Source organism: Numida meleagris, chromosome 2, assembly GCF_002078875.1.
Source record: "Numida meleagris isolate 19003 breed g44 Domestic line chromosome 2, NumMel1.0, whole genome shotgun sequence".
Classification (NCBI taxonomy): Eukaryota; Metazoa; Chordata; class Aves; order Galliformes; family Numididae; genus Numida; species Numida meleagris.
The window spans coordinates 47,895,212-47,916,456 of record NC_034410.1 but is presented as its reverse complement, the minus strand read 5'-3'; the positions used below and the strand labels follow the sequence as shown (position 1 = coordinate 47,916,456).

At 38.5% G+C, this 21,245-nt stretch overlaps 1 protein-coding gene across 6 annotated transcripts in view; it reads left to right on the top strand.

Annotated features, from left to right (window-relative positions):
* BBS9 (Bardet-Biedl syndrome 9) overlaps nucleotides 1–21,245 on the top strand; it is a 295,333-nt gene that overhangs the window by 183,056 nt on the left and 91,032 nt on the right. The window contains exon 22 of one of the 6 annotated variants that reach the window (XM_021385806.1): nucleotides 10,844–10,930. The exons of 2 other annotated variants lie outside the window; for them this stretch is intronic. In XM_021385806.1, the coding sequence (XP_021241481.1) occupies nucleotides 10,844–10,923 (80 nt within the window). In that variant the 3' untranslated portion in view covers nucleotides 10,924–10,930. Of the gene's footprint in view, nucleotides 1–498; nucleotides 897–10,843; nucleotides 10,931–20,899; nucleotides 21,184–21,245 lie in introns of those variants that run through there. 3 more of the 6 variants (XM_021385809.1, XM_021385810.1, XM_021385808.1) reach the window with 3 other exon arrangements.

Genomic DNA, 21,245 nt, shown 5'->3' with positions numbered 1-21,245 from the left:
TATGATTCGATATCACTGAGCAGGGAATATGAAGAGAAATATCTCTAGTATTAGATTTGCATTCATAGATGAAAATGGAAATCAAAGGAATAAAATGAGTCGATCAAGTTAGAGTATTCCAAAGAATTTTGAAGGTCACTGGAGAGCATCGGCACTCAAACTAGTAGACTACCATCCATCAGACTGGTGAGAAGTGTAGTTATGTACTTGCTCCATCTGGTGCCTGACCAAATTTTAGCAACACGATTTTGTACACGTTAAAATCTTTTAACAGTTATACACAATTCAATGTAAAAATGGAGTAGTGTAGCTGCCTCACTAGGAACACCTGTATTTCATCATGAGAAAAAAGGACAAACTCTGATTTCTCCCACTGATACGGCATGCTAGATTACAACAAAACTGAAGCAGTTTTCAGTAGCAATAGAAAAGCAAAACAGAACAAAGTGTCTTATCTACTGAAAAGAAATGTAATGCTTGAATTGCAAATTGTCTCAGCAGGAAGCATTGAGGTTCCTCACTGAGAAACAAGAATACTCTCCGAGGTGCTGTACTGGGACTTCCTGGCTTATAGTTAAATAGAAAAGTGCTGTTGAGGAGGTTGGAACACAGAGGAGAAATGTGCTAAAGAGGAAGTGTAAAGAGGAAGAGGAGTCCTGAATCTGTGCCAGACTGAGATCCCTTTCAGTGTATTTACAGTATTACTGCTGTGATGACTGCTTGCACAGATAATTTTTCGTTTAGCCTTGAAATGGCTAACTCCATCATTGCCAGCAACGTACCTATGATAGAACGGCATGGAACCCTAGCAGCTGAACTTGCCAAAACTCTAAATAAATACCATTTGTTTACATTGAATTGAACTCTTGCTGCTAATAAAGATCTGATCTTGCTGATCTCTTGCTATTGAGATGTGTGTGATGTACAGAGATGGGGGGCTGTCACTGCGTTGTATACTAGTATGCTCTTTGGGCATGTGAGAATTTTAAAAAACCTTTTGAATTTCATGAATAAATGTAGGCCTAGGAAAGAGGTCACTACCTTACATGTGTTGTGTGAACTATGCAAAGAACTCTAGAAATTAAGACCAGGAAGACCATGCTGTGCTATGGGGAAGTATGCCATAGGGTTGCATCCAGCCACAGATTCACAAGTTATCTAGTGCAAAATATTACGTTAAGACTTTCCAGGCAGCTGCTAAACATGTCAGAGACTTTGACCTTATTTGGAATAGCTCCTTTGGACAGCAGAAAATGAAGTCTAGTCATGCTGCAAGTCTGTGCAAGGACAGAAAGAATGATTCTAGCCTGATCGAATTATCTTTAGAGAGGGAATTAATGGTTGTATGGTATTTTCTTTTTACTCCTGAAATAGTTCATGCTAATTTTTTTTCACCCTTATCCAAATATGTAATGATTCTATAGTAAAGAATAAGATCAAGATCATGATATTTGGAAATGAATGCAATTACTGCAGTGGTACAAGTAGTTTCTTGACAACAACTTTCACTTTGAGTGAGTACAAAAATGCTTCTTTGAACATTCTCCATCCCAGTGAATGAAAAATAATAATTCTTCCTGCTTACCCCCTCAAGGCCCTGGGTCTATGTGAATTACACTTGGAGGGTAGCCTTAGCACGATAAATCTATTCATGCTAACTTTGATCTTGATGTTTTGGTTAGAGTGAGGACAGAGTAGTACAGGTTTTTTCTTGGACTGCAGAAGCCTGGTAGAGAATTTGAATGTGATTTGAAGTTCTGAGCCTACTTTGAAGTCTCTGTTGCTACATCATTACTTTTTCCATGAGCTTACAGCTACAATACCAATACAGGTACACTGACCTCTATTGCAATCACAAGTACAAATGCAGGGAATGTGGACTCTCACGGAGGTGCTATGGACTTCCTTTCTGTTCGTTATGCTCTATCTGTTGTCTTCTTTTTTCTTCTTATCAAATGCTGGTTTTCTTACTAGAGTTGCAGTGTTCTTGAGAGAATGAGTGGTTTGGTTTCAAGAAGGTTTTTTTTGTTTTTGTTTTTTAATGTTCTAGAAAGGTAAAATCTCCATTCTCAAGTTCTTAAATATTTCTGTCAGAGTGAGCTGGAAATGTGGTTTGTAGGAAATAACTATAAAAAAGTTCTAACTTTCTAGAGACTCTATTGTATATGATGAACAGCCTTAAAGTAACTTTTCTCTGAACAATTGAACTGTTAGATGATGTCAAATGAAATAAGCTTGACTGTATTTATCAGCATATATCCCTTAAAATATTCTAAATTGTTCATATACTACTGCTGCATGCTAATTACTACGAAAGAATTACCTAGACTGTATTTTTTAACCTATATTCCTATTCAATATTTTAGATATAAAAGATCTGTGTGCTCTTTTAGAAGTAAGGAGTTATATGCCAGTATATCATGAGTACCTCCAAGAAGCTGTTGGGAAACAAAATGAAAAACTAGTGTGAATTAGAGAATGATTGGGCTGAAAAATGTATCTTTGCCTTTGTTTCTTTTTTTGTTTGTTTATTTATTTATTTTTGGTAGACCAGTAGTGCATATCACTTTGCAATTGACTTAGTTGCTCAGGATTTTACAACACTGGGAGACAGATTTGTCAAGTTTCATGTCGTGCAGCTGTAGGAATTTTCACAGCATGTAAGACTTGATTTTCCTGGCAGAATTTTTTCGCCATGAGCCAGTAAATCTATCCCATAAATGATCTATCTAAACAAAGAAAGTCTTAAAGATTTTAGGGAAATACGTGCCTGACGTCGCTGTAATAATTCAGACTAACCATTGTGTCTTTCTGAGAGAGCAGCAGAGATGATGAGCTGGTATTTACATTTATTGCTTAAGTGCAAATATTTTGGAGAAGCTATTAATCAGACCAAAGCTTTGGCATTTACACTCGCTACTGTGTCACTACTGCTTTAGGTTAAATTCTTTGTATTTTGGTGTCATGCAAATTTTTAGATTATTTGAATATTAAATTTCCAAGTTTTCTTCTTGTATGATTATATTTAGTAAATTTATTCTCATAGTTTAATACTTACTGCATCTAAGACCAAAAAAGCACCTCAGCATTTATAATTATGTAATGTAATAGATTTTAACTGTCTAATTTGAAGAAACTGGATTATTACTTTAGATAAAGTACACAGGCAGCTATACAGAAATGATTGCAAAGTTAAGCTATAAACTCTAATAAAACCACATTTTGAACCAAATTTTTAAAATATCCTCGAAAGTTGCACCCAGACATTGCACAGTTCCACATCTTTTCCTACAAGCTTTACTGATGGTATTTTATTTGTTATTTTATGTTACTTTATCTACAGAATTGCATGATAATGTCCATGTTAATGTTGTGGGTGCAGTTTAAGAGGATCGTTCAACTATAGGTTTCTAATAAAAGATTACTGTCCTTAGTGTGCCGAGATAATTTCAGGAACCATTACATGATTCCAGCCCATAGAGTTACTTAGTTACTACAACCTTATGTAAACAATTCTTCTTAGTAAAGAAAATTGAAACCATTTTTATTTGAACTGTCTAATGACTCATTTAAATTTAGGTATGCACTTGATATTTTCTTGTGAATCATCATTTATATTAATACATAACTGTGTGGAACTGCAATCTACAAGAGTAACTTATCACAAAATGATGTAAGATAAAGTTTTGTGATAGAGTTTCATTTATTTGATTATAGAAAGAAATATTCTTAAACATTTGGATTTGTACAAACAGTTCAAGAGCTCTGGGATCTAAATTGTAAATTGTTGCCATCTAGCCACTGAGTCTTTTCATCTTTGTATTATACCTTTCTTATTATTATCTGTTACCTACACAAATGAGCAGAGAGACATCCTTGATTTTGTTTTAAAGAGTGTTTAAACGTGCTATAAAAAAAACTATGAAAAGAGTAGTTCTATTAAAATTTCTATTTGCTTTAGAAAGCAATGGCTTTTGAATTGAATTTTGAATGGTTGAATGAATCATTCAGTATCGTTTTCAGTGCAGGCTTCTCAGCAGTTCATGGTCACGGTTTTGAACCAATATTGTCTGAAGCTTGGCTACTCTATACTCTTGACAAAAAAAAAAGTAGTAAGAACAGGTCTGATTACAGGTGTAGTTTTTGGAAATCATCGAAGGGCCAACTAGTGGGATTCATCTTAAGTCAGAAGGAGTTACTGTGTCTCTGACAGTTTGAGTCAGTTTCAAGCATTTTGACAGATGAGTTGCACCGCTGTATTTTATCCTTGAGCTAATGAAGAGCCAAGTTTGTACTTGAATCACAAATGAATCTGGATTAAAATGCTGAAATCTGTGACAGCTGCAAGTAAGTGAAAGCTCCTTCAAGACAGCCTTATTGGAAGTCCACTTACTCATTTCCCACTGATGGTAGTACTGTGAGACTATATCCTTGTCTTTTTCTGTACAGGCATTGTTATCTAAAAAGGATACCAGGAGCCTGCAGCTGGGCCCACCTAATACTTTAAAATTGCTAAGGTTATTGTTTCCACAAGAATAGGTGCAAAGAAAATCCATGGGCTACAAAAAGCCTGTTTTTCTGGAGAGAGTTGAAGAGATTTATGGAGGTTTTCTTTTCCACAGAGTCTGTTTTTCTAAAGAGCAGTACAGCTTAAGAGATTAATGTGAGAATTCCTTCATTAAGTCAATACCAATTGAGTGCAATTTGTCCTTTAGTAGGAGCTTGTATATACATCACCTGTAAAATGTAGTGTTACACATGAGTAGCAAGTCTTATTTATATTTTAATAGTTGTAGTTTTGATTATATTATGAGGGCTGCTATGAAAGCAATACCTCCCATTTTACTATGTCAGCCTAGCATGTTAGAGGCGAATGTTGGTGGTATGCCAGTAGGGGTTGAACCTTCCCTCTGATATTCCATTACATTTTGTTGCTGCATGACAGACGGCAGCAGAGGGGCAGTCTGACCAAATGGATTCTGACATGCAAGTGTGTATGAAGCAAAGTTGTGCTGCTGAATTCCTACGTGGGGAAAAAATGGCAGCCATTGACTTTCACTGACACTTGCAGAACTTTTATGGGGACCAAACAGGGGATGGTGAGCACAGTGAGGTGGTGGGTGGTGCGTTTCAGTAGTGGCAACACTGACAATGTCTCACCTCTGCTGGTGCAGATTTTTCTGAGCATGACGTGCAGGCTTTTGTTCATCACTAGCAAAAATGCATAGCTAGCGGTAATGACTGTTGAAAAACAGTGTTTTTTAGCTGGGAATTTCCTCTGTGAAATGGTGTTATTGTGCTCTTTGATTTAGTTTACATGGAAATAAATAGGAGGCATTACTTTCTGAACAGCTTACATACCTTTGGTCTTCAGATTCCAGCAATGCCTTTGATCTGGTTAAAAAAATCCCCAAGTCTCTACTAAACTATTATCTACAGGAGTTGTATATAAGCAAAATATGAAGCCAGTCCTTTACCAGTTGATGATCATGTCTCCTATACTTTCTTGATAGTCTTTGAGAAATATAAAAATACCCAAACTGTTGTGGTTTCTAATGAGGTATTATTTAAATAATAAAAGGATAGAGAAACATTATTCAAATGCCCACTTAGTATTCCCAGCCAAGAAGGATTTTTTGACTGCCAAGAATTTTTATTAAATTTGGGTCAGTTGTTCATGGCACTGGAAAACAATGTTTGCAGGCATAAGAGAATGCAGACACTTCTTGTTTCCACCATCTGTCTTCATATAAAAGAGCTGATTGAAAAGATGTTCAATAGCACAAAACAAAACCAAATACTCCACTTTAAGACTCTTTGTGCTTCTGAAAAACTCTACTGAAAGTTTGAGGAAATCCTGAAAACTCACTGGGCTCTCAAAGGATTTGTTTGCCTGATGTGGAAACTCAGGGTTGGAGTTGTATGGTTTATGTTATATATGTCAGACTACACAATAAACATTACTTCTGTCCTTAAACTTTGAGTTTTACTGCCTTTCTCAGAATTTTGAAGTTAGTACTAATGTAATGATTTGACATATCATACGAGTATTAGTTAAATGCAGAATGAGGCTGTAAAATGGTTTTCCAGGTCTTTTTTTCCAGGTTACACAAGATGCCAAGACTCACTTTGTAACTTGTCGACATTGGCTACCAAAAGGAGATTAGGTCTAGATCTTTAGGAACTTCTGCTGGAAAAAAAGGCATTGTGGATGCATTAGAGGTTATTTTCCAAAATATCTTTTAGAAGTAATGTTGGTGTTTCATGCCCCTTTCCCCCTTCTCAATTCCAAAAGGCAGCCATCCACATTATGAGCTAATGGCTTAAATTTTCTTTAGAAAAAGAAGAAAGACTGTTTTTGAGATACAAGATTGCATGAAGTCACCTGAAACTGCTATTATCAGTTCTCCCCCAGGGCTGACTTTGCGACCTCTTCTAAAATAAGAGTTTTGAATGGAAACATTGAATCTTCTAAAGAAATACTGGCCTGTCTGAAATGAGGGAGCACATTCCCACATGCTCTTTGTTGGAGATTGTTACTGGATTTGCTAATAGGCTTTTCGTGTCATTTTGTGGAAATTATCAGTGCCATTATAGGCTACTTAGGATCATAGAATCACCAAGGTTGGAAAATACCTGCAAGATCATTCAGTCCAACTGTCCACCTACTACCAATGTTGCCCACTAAACCATTTCCCTTAGTACAACATCTAAACATTTCTTGAATACAGCCAGGGATGGTGACAACATCACCTCCCTGGGCAGCCCACTGCAATGCATCACTACTCTTTCTGAGAAGGTTTTCCTCATATCCAACCTGAACCTCCCCTGACACAACTTGAGGCTATTCCCCCTTGTCCTATTGCTAGTTACCCTGGAGAAGAGGCTGACCCCCACCTCGCCACAACCTCCTTTCAGGTAGTTGTAGAGAGCAATAAGGTCTCGCCTGAGCATCCTTTTCTCCAGATTAGACAATCCCGGTTCCCTCAGCTGCTCCTCGTAAAACTTGTGCTCCAGTCTGCTCACCAGCTTCATTACCCTTCTCTGGACATGCTCCAGGGCCCTGATGTCTTCCTTGTAGTGAGGGGCCTAAAACTGAACACAGTACTCAAGATGCGGCCTCACCAGAGCTGAGTACAGGGAAACAATCACCTCCCTATTCCTGTTGGCTACTCTATTTCTGATACCAGCCAGGATGCCATTGGCCTTCTTGGCCAACTGAGCACACTGCTGGCTCATGTTCAGCCAAGCGTTGACCAACACCGCCAGGACCTTTTCCTTTGCACAGTCTTCCAGCCACTCTGACCCAAGCATGTAGCACTGCATGGGGTTGTTGTGGCCAAAGAGCAGGACCAGGCACTTGATCTCGTTGAACTTCATCCCACTGGCCTCAGCCCACTGATCCCTTTGAAGAGCTTTCCTACCCTCAAGCAGAACCCTCTCTAACAGACAGCCATGCCACTGCCCATCCTTCCTTGCCTACCCAGTCTAAGGAGCTTATAGCCATCCATTGCAGCATTCCAGTCATGGGAGCAATCCCACCATGTTTCTGTAATGGCAACTAAGTCATAGTTTGCCTGTTGCACGGTGGCTTCCAGATCCTCCTGTTTGTTGCCCATGCTGCATGCGTTGGTGTAGATGCACTTCAGCTGAGCCATTTGCCTCACCCCAGCATTGTTCTTCTGGGCTCATCTCTAATGAGCCTCATTTTATCCCCTTTCCTCTTCACACGTAGTTTAAAGTCCTCTAAAAGAGCCCTGCCAGCTCCTGGGATAGGATCTATTTCCCCCTTTGAGGCGGATGAGACCCATCAACAGCCATCAGGCCAGGTGCCAAGTAAACCACCCCATGGTGTAAATAGCCAAAATTCCTGCAGTGGCACCAGCAACCATCAACTAACCACACCAATCCCCTGAAGTCCGTTTTGAGAGCCCTCAGGCTTCACTCAGTGACTTCATCGCTGCTGGCCTGAGCTGTTAATACATGGTAATAATCAGAGGGTTGAACCGGACCAGGAATTTTTTTAGTAATGTCCCTGACCTGAGACGCAGGGAAGGAGCATAATTCCCTACGGGAAGGGTCTGGACAATTTATCAGGCCTTCTGTTACCCTCAGACAGGATTTGCCTATGACAATTACCCTTCTTTCCTTTTTGGTGGAGGCAGTCTTGAGGCGTGGAGTTGACCACCTCACCCTAGACAACCTCATGGGTGGACCTTCCGCTGCATCTTCACTTACCTGTCCCTTGAGATCCAAAGCCTCAAACTTATTATGTAGGGGCACCTGGGGAATCAAGGTAGACAGGGAGGGGGCTTGCCTGCAGCACTGAGCTGAGACCTGTTTCTATTCCTCCTCATCTCTTAAGTCCTCTCCCTCTGCCTGACGGTAACACAGCAGGGGGTCCACCACGCTTTGGGGTGTATCACCTCAGTACCTTTCTCCCACTTATGGTGGGGTGTTACTCCACTGGTCTATCTCCTGCTCACACTCCCTGATGCTCCTTAATCTCTCTACCTCCTCCTTGAGTTCTTGCCACCAGGCTGTACAGATCTTCCACCTGCTCACACCTCACACAGGTGGTATCCCTGCCACCCTCCACCAGCAGCAACAGGCTCAAGTACTCCCTGCAGCCAGGGAATAAACAGCTACATTTCTGGGCAGGCATTCCATCTTGGTCACCACATTCTTTTTGGCAAGAGCATTCTGCTGAGTGGAGACCATGGCTAGATTTGTAGTCTAGGAGGCAGCTGATAGATGAGCCAATCCCCCAACTCGGGAGAGGTGGTCCATCCTCTCTGCTTGAACTTGGAGCATTGCTAGAGTTTTGTAATTCATCATCAAGGAATGGACACTGGTGCTAATACAGGTGATGTACAATGCCAGAGCTTATCATCCTAGTAAGATAATATTGCGGATAATACAGAAACATTTCCAGAGTTGATATCAACATTTTTTTCTCTTGATTATTGGACTAAAATTTTCCAAATGCTTCTGCACCATTAAGGTTTTGCAGCTCAGAGCTCTTCTGTAAAAGCAGTTAAATTACCATAATTATACAGATCGGTGATACTGTGGCGCTAGGGTTGACAAATCTCAGAAGAAGCTTAAACTGCAAATTCTGATTGTCTATCATTGCTCAACGTTGCACAGCAACTCTTAAGCCAGGGAATGTTCTCATTTTGGTATGTTGGATCAGTAAACATTTCAGTAGTTCTGGCTGTAGCTCTTAAAACCAGTCATTTTACTTAAGATTTTTATCATACGTTTAGTGATTTGTATGTGATAGTGCTAGGAATTCTTCCACAGTTCTTTGCAATGTTGATGAGACAGGCCCACAGTGTGCCTAATTCATGGATGATCACATTCTGCTTTTAATAGGAAGGTCTTTTGGGGCCCCACCTCCATTCCAGTGTGCTGACACAGCTCTCATGGCTGGTGGCTTCTCACAAACTCCTTGATTACTGATTTGCAGGTTATCACCTGTATCTGTGAGATGCAGTACATGTGACCACGTTGTCCTCAAGGCATGACTTGTGTCCTGTATTTCAAACTTCGCTGGGGAATTCAAATGTAGCAGTTTATGACTCAGTAAATTTGACTATAGTTAATGCAGGTTGTCTGACCCTTTCTGGTCTTTGCACGCATCTATTACAATAACAATATTAAAAATACTGGGCTTTAATAACTGATGTGAGTAATCCAAGAAAAGATGGGAGACAGTGATTGGATGACTTTCTTAAAGAATAGCAGTATATCTTGGGACAGAATATTATATTTTAGGATATATTACATTATATTCCACAAAATGCACAAGCAGCAGCAGAACAGAAGTCTTCTTTATTAAAATCAACAGTTCCAGCAATGCAGTATTTATTACTTACTCTGTGGAAGTCCAATTTTTGTCAGCCTTATCAAATATTTATCAACCATCTCTAAGTACATTCTAATTCTTGGTTACTCTGTATTGTCATACTCCACAGAGTATCCTTGCATTTACTTGTTCACCTGTTCCAATAATTCCATTCCTGAGGTTGCCATATTTCCCTTGCCAATTTATTATTAAGCCTACTGCTGAGTTTCCAAAAGGAAGATATGAGGCTCAAGTAAAGGGAATGAAAAACAACCTCAGTCTTGAATTTTGTAATACCTCCTGGAACATACAACCAGAAAAACTCTGAGCCAAGTAATGCTAGTTCACTATACCGTGCTTTGATTGCATGGGTAAATCAATGCCTATGCTTTAGTGTTAGTAAGCAATATGCCAATGTATATCACGCTTATCAAGTTTAGGTCTTCAGTAACGTGTAGTGGGTACAAAATAGCTTATATTTGCAAACACAGACTATGGTTATGTATTATGGGTGGAACTAAAAGATCTTCCAAAATGTTTAGCAGCGCAGGATGTTCTGTCTGGAGTGATGTTACAACTAGGTCTGTTTTCTTTCCTGCTAGCCTCAAAACAAACCTGCTGCGCCACTGTCTGAGCACACATTTGCTTTTATCAGCAGTAGATTATTTACAGCGCGTGCTACTGCACAGAATGAGGTGAACCACCAAAGAAACCCTGTATTTACTTAACTTGCTATATTTCCTGAATAACTAGAGTTAAATTGTTCTGTCACCAGTTAGACCAGATTTTTTTTTATATTCAATTTATATCTTCTATGAAGTAAGACAGCAAAAAACCCTACTATTTAATCAAATCTGAACTCTTAATTTAATTGTCTTTAAATACCTCTAGAAAGTTTGCCCTTGCCTTCATGTTAATAATGTATTTAATGCGTGATTTTATTTATTTTGGATAATAGATTTTTGTAATATATATATATCTGTCTTCACCAAGTCTGTTACCCTGAGTGTCATGAACAGGATGATGGACCGTGGAGCATTGTGCAATACCCTGGCTATGTATCAGAATCCTGAAGACTAGGTAAAAATGAAAAGTTAAGCCTGTTTTCTGTGAAGTATCTTTATCAAAATGTTGTAACTCAGTTTATTATTTGATCTCTGATCCCATTCAAGAAAATCTTAACAATACCAAAAATATATGCAGCTAGAAAGACCTTTCCTGTGGCTCTGTTTATCTAGAAATTTTTGCTTGTGGAGCTTTATTCTGGTGCTTTTAATATTCCAGAAAGTGTCAGATTTTTTCACATGCATGGGTACTAACAACTTGTTGCTTTGAGATTGGTAATCAGTAGAGATTTCCTACTGCAGACACTTGAGCTTTCTCACTGCAAGCTGGAAAGAGAAAAACAAGCAAGCTAAGAAAGGAAGACAGAGGAACATAGCACAGTCGAATATGAGAAAAGTAGAAATATGCCCAATGTTCCATATCTAAGAGGTCTTAGTTCTTTATTGTCACAGTCCAGCAAAGTTTTTATTTGTGAAGGGGAATTAAAAGCATATGCAAGTGACATTAAGCAAACAGTCACTGCAACTGTTCCTCAATGCATATTGCAAAAACGTGCCTGAAAAGGTAACTTTTGTATAGCTACGTTGCTGCAGTAGCTAGGTTCTGTAGCTAACTTAAAACTACACTGGCCGTACTGGAATGAGCTATAGCCTAAATCAAGGCTGTTGCCATTGCTTTATCTTCTCCCCACCAACCAAGTGGTGGTGGGAAGAAGAGGATATAAAGCAGTGGCAACTTCCTTTCTCCCTTCACCAGTGCTGGTACTACAGTTTGTATGACCAGGGAGTTGAACTGTTTGAAACCTTGCCCCAGGTGCAGTTAAAGCTGCTTTTTTAGGTTAGTCTTTATCCATTATGGTTAGATCACCAGAAGGAAAGGTTATTATTTTATGGGGCCAGTGAGTTGTGGCTGGACTTACAAGTACAAAGCTGCTAGTACTGCTGTGGAGGAGAAGGGCATTTGCATTGTGATGTATGGAGAAGAACATGAATATCTATTTCAGGAACTAGCCATATATATGAAATTAAGTGTAATTAATGAAATAGCATCCTAGCTTTTGACTTGATCAACTCCCTGAATCATTCGCCACACAATTGTAGGAGCGTGAAAGCTGGTTCAAGAAAAGAGATGGAAACAGAGAAACCATGACCGCCCAGCTTGCATTCACTTACACTGCCATGTGCCTTGCAACCAGGATATCTGAAGTATATTCAGAACCCTTACAGGAGTACTGAGAAAAGAACCTAGAACGTTATTCAAATTTTATAAATTGTGTGCTTCATTCCACTTCATTAAGTGGAACTGTAAAGTTACTCTCAAATCTGTTGCATAATGAGCCATTGCTGGAAAAACTAGTTTATTTTTATGCCACCATAGATGGTGGTTTGTGTATAATGGGGAGCCTCTTCATTCTTGTGTTCAGTCCATTGTGCCAGAACTCATTTATGTTCTTTCCTGGCAATTTTCTCACAGCTCTAAACTTGTGGGCACAGGACCTAATCCAAAAATGTTGTTAAGCACATGCACTGCTAAGTCTATGTAGTCTCACTGAACTCACAAGGGAGAGCAGTAGGCAAAGTGAAAATGCCCACCAGTCTTTCTATATCAACTGCATTTGGTCTTTCTTGGAGTAGAGTTGGTTGTAAGCCTGAAAGAAGTGTCATATAAGGAATGCTGCTTCTCCTATCCTTGTTAGCATTTTGTTGATTTCATCAAATGGAGAATAGGTCAAGGCTCCATCATGAACATGAAGCTAAGCCAACACATAAATACCCTTGAGCAGCAGTTTTAACTTTTTAGAATATTTATGGCCAAGAGCTAAACTTTAGGATAATAAACTGTTCATGGGCTGTATTAGTTCATTTTCCCTAAAATACAGTTTTTATTCTGGCTGAATTCCAGACATCTGAGCATGGACTAGAAATCAATCTGGAGCGGTCTAAAATTAAATTACCATTCATTCTTTTCTTTTCCCTTTGTTAAAAGGATTTTTCAGAGGAGCTTTCTGATAGTCAAAGTAATGCAATAAATATAACTAAACTTAAAAAAAAAAACAAAAAAAAAAAACAAGAACACAAGAACCCCTGTTAAATTCCATTTGATTTCTGACAATTATACACTGACTTAAAGTACTGTGTCACATCAAATATTTCAAAATTTATTTTTTGGATTCTCATTATTTGATATTTATAATAATGACCTATATCATGCACTTCAAGGCACAGGCAAACTAGAAAACATACACCATTTAGCCAAAACTGATTTATTTTTCCAGTAACTGCATCCAACTGTCCTTTGGTAACCCATAAAATCTATATTTCAGATTTGTGTTTTTTCTGATTATCGTCTTTGTTTTGGATTGATTCCCCTTCTGCTCCCAGTTTCTTCTTTCGTTCTGTAATCTGGGAGTCCTGTTTTTCTTTCTGGAGATTAATAAATAATTTTCAGTGCATGGCTTGTAGTGTTTGATAGAGATACAGAAGATATTTATGGTTATTTACAGTTATGAAGGCAGAGATGATTTGGACTGCTGGATGTCCTGTCTAGATATCAGGGCTGCCTTGCATATTCAGTTCTGTGACTTTGTAGTCTGAAGTTCATTAGGTAATAGGATGTTTCCAAATTTAAATGAACGATCATACATAGCATTTAAGTTGCTGTGTTACTTACGGAGAAAGGGCATTAAATTAAATGCAAGATTTCATTAATTTGGAGAATGATTAGAGTGTTTTCCCCAAACTGAATTTTGCCGTTTCCATATTTACTACTCATTTGTCTCTTCTCGCAAATTCAGGTTCATTTCTACAAGAGTTTAGGTGAACATCTACCAAAGTCCATTCCCTCCCAAAATGAGCATTGCCTGTCAGTTACTAATGCCAAGAAGAGTAGTCATCTGCCAGTTAGCATCTCTGAACTTGCTCCCAAAAGAACAAATGAGCACTAATGTTGATACAGGTAGGAGTTCTCACACAGGCAGCCATGAATTGGGCAACATGGACATCAGCTAAAGCTGTTCTAGAGGCACACCTCAAGTTTGTGCATGAAGTTGATTTTTGTTATTTGCTCCCCTACAGTCAAATTTTAGAGAGTCATTTACAAAATTACAGAACAGAAGCAATAACATTAGCTAATGCTTTTGTTAACAAATAACCAAAACGGAGCCAACTGAAATGTTAAGTATATATGCTGCTGGCAGTCTGGAGAACTTGGCAGTATGCTCAGACTTATTTCTGCAAATGAGTGAGAATATACTTGTGGAAAGGCAGACAAAAGTTAATTCAGAAAAAAATAATACAGGATAAATATTCTCTAACTCTCAGAGTCTTCCACCTAAATCACTATATTTCAAACAGATTTTTTTTTTTTTTTTTTTTTTTTTTGCCAACACTTATTTGACCTCTGGATTATCTGTGGCTTCACTCCTAAACTTTTTATTCCTCCATGTTTTTCCTACTGAGTGCCCTGTAGTTCTTGTTTTTTTCTCTGCCAGCTCTTGGAAGTACTCAGTTTCTATATCAGAAAAGTGAACAGTGAAGGGGTCTTTCCTCTTGCATTCTTTCCCCTTAATCCTAAATTGTGAAATATTCAACTAACTCTCTGAAAGTGGGTGTTTCAAGAGTGCTCATCATTATTAGTTACTGCAGAAAAATTGAGGTTGTTTGAATTCTTGAGATGTACTTGTAGAGCCATTTGAGATCTGTGGACTGATTTTACTAGACATACATTATTGTCAGTGCAGAACCACGGTGGTGTGCTTTGTTCTAAAATAGAACAAAGAAAACCTCTGTTTTTACAGCAGACAGGATGGGTTTTACAATCTGCTATGTACATTAAGTAATGCATGCTGCCTGGTTTTGCCGTAAGTAACAGTTTCAAGGGAGACTGTTCTTGGCAGGCACTGCTTGAAGCAGAATTAGCAGGCTCATGATGAGAGAGATCCCAAGAGAACTGCTGTCTTTACAGGTATGTAAAGTAACCCACAACATTTTCTGCAGGAATCTCTAGATAGACAAGACATACTACCTTGTTTTGTGCATCATCAGAGAAAAGATCTGCCTGACATTCATTTCTGTTTTGTTTGCCCAGTGATACCTGACACCTCTTTCCACCTGCCATCCCAGCAGAAGCTGGAGGCAGTGTTTTTATAGTTCTTCCAACATGAGGCAGTTTGTCTCGTATTGAGCTAAACTTGAGAAGTTTATAAAAATTTTACATTGTTTTCCAACACAGATTTATGACCAATAGAAAAAGGAACATCTTGGTAATTGTTTCACCTTAACTAATGGAACAGAATAATACTGATACTGTAGCAATGATAAATTGCTTTGTCAGCTCTGTTGATGATGAGTGTTGTAAAAACATTGGTACTGCCCAGGTAGTTGTGGTATTGGCTCATCTCAGTGTTTCTCTTGCCCAGCTAGTGATGACAATGCCCTGTTCAGTTTTTTAAAAGTTAGTCTAAGTGAGATCAGAATATCAGTTTCTTGTATTGCCATGAGAGGAGCTCTCTGTAAATGTTAACCTGCTGATTAGCAGCGCTTTAGAATTAAATTTGAAAATTCACCTGTTTATACAGAGATAAAACATACTGAACAACTATGGAGTTAATTCATACAGAGGCTAAATATTAATGCACAGTGAATGCATTTTCAATAGGTTTGAATCTTGTCTAGGTAATAGATAATAGATAGCAGCATTTGGTACTATAGGCCAATGAAGGACTAATAGCATTATAAGGAAATTTTTTTTTCAAATCCTAGGAATTAAAATTATGAGTTTTAAGTAACAAAATCCTGACAGTGGCTATCATTTTCAAGTGCCTGCTCCCCAACTCTCCTACCTAGCACTGTACGGTAAGACAGAGCTACATTATAATTTTCATATTCTGCTCATTATTACTACCATGTAGTCTCAACTCATTGTGGGGTCTTTAGATGATGTATTAGAAATGATATATTTAATAGAGAGAGGAAAAATGGTGACTGATTACCTGGCACACACTTGATGAGAATGGAAGTTGCCGACTCTGGCAACACAATACCAAACACAAAAAGTGCAATTTTGCTTACAAATATAACAGATTAGATTAATTTAAAGAAAAGGAGAATAAGTTGGAAAGTATGAGTTTTTTTGACCTTAGAGGATCTGCAGAGCTCTGTGGTATGGTTAAGTTGTACATTTGGAACTCAAGTATTTGTTTAGCCAGGCATACTGCTAAGCATGCAGTGTAATAGTGAAAACTGTTGTAACCATATTCATAAGATACTTCTAATTCACTTCGTTACGTGGCTTGTATTACAGTGTCCTCCCACCTCTCTCCGTATGACTCGACCTAGCTCACAACAGTGGAATGAGGCAAAGCTGCCAGTATCTTACATTTCATTCTTTGAACCATTGAACAAAAATGTCTTATTAAATTATGAACACATTAAATCTGTTCTGGAATTATTTTCTGAGTTATTTTAGATGTAACTAATTATGTGAAGGTTTGTGCCTTTGTAGCTTTGAATTCCCTGTTGAAATCTGTATGAGATTCATAGGACATTCATAGGACTACTGATACTTAATTGGAATGCTTATCCATATAGTCAGCTTATTGACCTAATAGAATTAGAAAGAAGCAGACTTTTGCCTTTTCCAAATGTCATTCCTACCAGATTCCTAGCATTTATAAAAGGAGAAGAATAGACAACAAGTTTCTACTGGCTCCGGTGAATCCAAATGTCAGACTTTTGTTCCATTGACCTCACTATTCAGCATCAAGATAGTAGATGACATCTTTTCTTGAACTGATTTGATTGCTGTTCATTACCCTATGCTAACCTAGTGGTATATAGATATATGCAATATATGCAAGGCCATTGATACCACAGACAGGCATTCTTTTTTTAATAAAATGCTCTTTGCATCAGGCATGAAGAGCTTCCTTCTGTCTGCCAACCTCAGGCACCTAACAAAGTATTTCAGTATTTGAAAAAGCAAGCGTTTGTTTCAAGCTTCGTCAGTCATTCCACCTCACCAGCCTCACCTTCTAGTTCGCTATTGAAAAAAGCCAATTTCTCTTAAGAATTAATTGAAGAACTGATTAAGATACCCATGTCTTTCCATGGATGGTTGTGGGGCTCACCCTGCTGCCTGCATACTGCAGATCAGCTCTCTGCTTGCTGTGCAGGGAACCACATGGAACTAGGAGAAACTCTGAACTCAGGCACTCATGCCTGAATGTGTCTGCTTCGGTACTTCTCATGCCATACACACACATTTAGCTTGTTTAACCTCAAGCAGTTCCCTGAACAACTTTGCATAGCTGAAAAAATGTATGAGGCAGTCCTGGAAAGGTAAAAGACAAGGTTTGGGAAAGTGGAGTTTACTACTGAGGGTCAATATTGCTTATGCTGTTTTACTGTGTTTATAGAAAAATAGTGTCTGCAGGTTACCTCTGTCCATTTGGTGCTCAGGAGACTAAGCACCATGTTAAGTTTACTTACCAAGAAGTTAACTGCCCAAAAGCAGCAAGTAACAAGAAATTCTCAGTGCTTTTAATACATTTAACTCAGTAGTAGTTAAGTAGATGTACAGTAGGCATAACTTCTGTGTTCTAAATAGCAGTTGTAATGAGTTCACTAAATGGTGAAGAGCAGAAGAAGATCTGTGGAAGGAAAGAGTTTGTGAAGAACTTGATAGAATCATGGAATTGTTTGAGTTGGAAGGGACCCTTACAGATCATCTAGTCCAGCTCCTTTGCAATGAACAGGAACATCTACAGCTATATCAGGTTTCTCAGAGTGTGGTCCAGCCAGACCTTGAATGTCTCCAGGGATGGGACATCTACCACCTCTCTGGGCAACCTCTTCCAGTGCATGACTACCCTTATCACAACATTTTTTTTCCTTATTTCCAATCTAAATCTCCCCTCTTTTAGTTTGAAATAATTTCCTCTTGTCCTATCACCACAGACCCTGCTAAAGAGACTGTCCCCTTCTTTCTTATAGTCCCCCTCTAGATACTGAAAAGCTGCTATTAGGTCTCCCCAGAGCCTTCTCTTCTCCAGGCTAATCAGCCTCAGTTCCCTCAGCTTGTCTCATAGGGGAGGTGTTCCATCCCTTGGATCATTTTTGTGGCCCTCTGGAGACACTGTAACAGGTCCATGTCTCTCCTGTACTGAGGACTCCACATCTGCACATAGTACTCCCAGGTGAGGTCTCACTAGCACAGAGTAGAGGAGCAGGATCACCTCCCTTGACTTACTGGCCATGCTTCTTTCAATGCAGGCCAGGAAATCGTTGACTTTCTGGGCTTTAGTGGCACGTTGCTGGCTCATATCCACCAGTAGTCCCCAACTCCTTTTTGGTAGAGCTGTGCTCTGTCCTTTCGTTCCCCAGCTTGTACTGATAGTAGGGGGTGCTGTGACCCAGGTGCAAGACCTTGCACTTTAGCTTAGTTGAACCTTATGGAGTTCTCCTGGGCACACTGCTTCAGCCTGTTTAGGTCTCTCTGAATAGGATCCTGTCTTTCAGGTGTGTCAAGTATACCACACAGCTTGGTGTCATCCACAAACTTGCTGAGGGTGCACTTGATCCTACTGTTGATGTAATTGATGAAGGTATTAGAGAGCATCAGTCCCAGTACTAACCCCTGAGGGACAGACTCATCACTGATCTCCATGCAGACATTGAGCCATTGACCACCGCTCTCTGAGTAACTTAGCAAAACTGATCATTTTTTTGTTTTTTGGATGCCCACTGCTGGTTCCACATTCAGATTAGGCTGGTCTCTGTGCAACAGTTATGTTTACATTTGTTCAGTGCATACATCTGCGATAAAAGAAGAACAGAAATTAATGAGGTCACACACTGCACCATCTTTTTAATGTATAGACCTGTGTTCTTCACTATAGATCACAGAAATCAGGAGATGATTAAATTTAGGAATTTTTCTAGTCTGGAAGTTTAGTCAAATGCAGTGAAATCTTGAAAACCTCATTTGAATATAGCATTGAAGGTAGCTTCTTATTTTGCTCCTCAGGTACAAAATCATGTTACACTTCCCCATCAAGGAAGTGAACTTTTATTAAAATAGTCTGTGGACTTCAGGAGCCACGTGCTGTGTAAGAGAGTGGATTATTCAAATGCCTAGAATGCTGCATAGGTTCATGTGCAGGTCTCATGTCTATCCACAAAGCAGACATCATCAGTTCAGGTACGGAAGGAACTGACCATGCCTACTGGTATCTGTGGCTGTTACATTGCCTTGAATTTGTCTGCTCTGCAATCCCACTTATTTAGCTGACTTTTTTTCTTTTGGGTGCTTTGTGCTTGTGGTGTTCTGTGAAGGTGATTAACCATTTGAGAGGTTGTTCACCTGCCATTCGAGTGACAGCTACCGGTTTTTTCTTGTGCTCATGAGTAGAGAAGGTCAGTCTATAATGCATTTGTCAGAGCTGCTTTTCTCCTTCTATCTTCTCCTTTCTGCCTCTTAGACTATTAACTGTTGTTTTCTCAGTCTGATTTAAATTTATTTATTTGGAGAAGGAAAAAGTACAGCTGTGTCTTATTAGGTTTATACATTTAAAACCACTCATTCAAACCATTTTTCTTTTCTCTAAACAGAAATTATTTTTGGAAAAAATGCTTCTTTCAGGCCACTCTCCATTAGATGTTTGCCTGATAAGCAAAACCCTTTCTCAGAAGAATGATGTCTCATCAGCACAAAGGCTGAATACCTTTTAACTCACTTTTATCTGAAATTTTGTATAGTTTTATATTCCCTCATCTTGTCCTGCGGGATCAAAAATACACATATATATTTTCAAAAAAATATTAGTGAAAAAATTGAAGACTCGTGATTATATCTTTCAGGATAAGCCTCTTCTAGTTTAACCATTTCTATGCACGTTTTTAATATTAAAAACAGGATTTTTTAAACAGTGTAGTGTAATTATACTTATTTTGGCCCCTGATCATACACTTACGACAACAGCTTAGTGGCTAAGCAGTGGTTCTATTCATAGACAGGTGGTTTGCAGAACTGATGCCTGAGCTAGTGTTCTTGTTCTAGTTTTTCTGTAAATATTTATTCTTTGCTTTTTCTTTACACATGGAAGTGTTTTAAGCCAAAGTCCTTGACTACCACTAGGGAGCGGTTTTTAAGATATGTTGTTCTAACCCTTTTAAATTTCAGCCTTCGTAGCTGTTTTAATACTATGTACCCTGAGTCTGTAGTTTCGTGTTATGTTTCAGTGAAGTATATAAAACCATGTTTTTTTGAAATCAAGAGTAAAATAAGAAATGGCAGTAGGGCAAAGAAAAGTTCATTGAATTTAATTTTCCTTTAACTCTATGGGAAAAGCATTAACTGTGAGGTGGTTGATTGTGTACTGCTCCACCAATTTAAAAAATATATGTATATTTTCCAAATAAAATATTAGATATTTTGTATAGTGTCCTCCTTACTATATTCATTTATCTCAACGAATGCTGTAAATGACACTGATTCAGAGGCTTAGCCTGGGCAGAAGTTCAAAAACCTATGTCAGGAAAAGATCTAGGAAGGAAAAGTAACCAGGTAGACTCCATAATTCATGAGCCTCCCTGTATAACTCCACAGATCTGATATAACAGAAATTTGAGGTGGATGGTGTTGTTTGGGGGTTGGCTTTTTTTTTCAGCTCCTCCTATACTTCACATTGGTCAGGTTTGGATAGAAACATATGTTTGAACTTGCCCAGAGACTTCTAAAAAAATTCATAGCTTTATAAAGCAGAGCGTATTGCAAGAAAGTAATGTAATAGAGAGTAGAAGCCTAAATTCAAGTTCTCCTTTACTCACTTGTATGGATTAATTTGCCTCACTTGGATCAGATCTATCTAATTATAAAGCTACATAGCAGGTTAAAGGAAACTGAAAAAAATCATACCTGTTACTAATGCACCTCCTTTTCATTTTAAATTATTTTGATTGTTTTTTTCACATTTCTTTCTAACAGAAAAGCCTTCTGGCCATGAAGTATAAGAATCTGTTACTTCGCAAGTCAAGGAGTTGCTTTTGAAAGATGACTTCTAATTTTGTAGGGGCAAATTTATACCTGCTATTTAAGTGCATGGATGTACTTTGGAACTTAGCCAGCTAGCCACTTGATTGCACCTGCTCTGGAGGTACTTAGGTGACTAAAACCCTTAATTTGGTCCTCCAAATAACTTCAAAAATAAAATTCTATTAGCTTGAAGTAGTCGAGTTTGAAATCAAAACAAAAAATGGTACTCATTTTTTGCCCTTTACTGTTTTTCTAAAGCATAGTTTAAGGTTGTTTACCAAGATTTTATTGCTGTCTC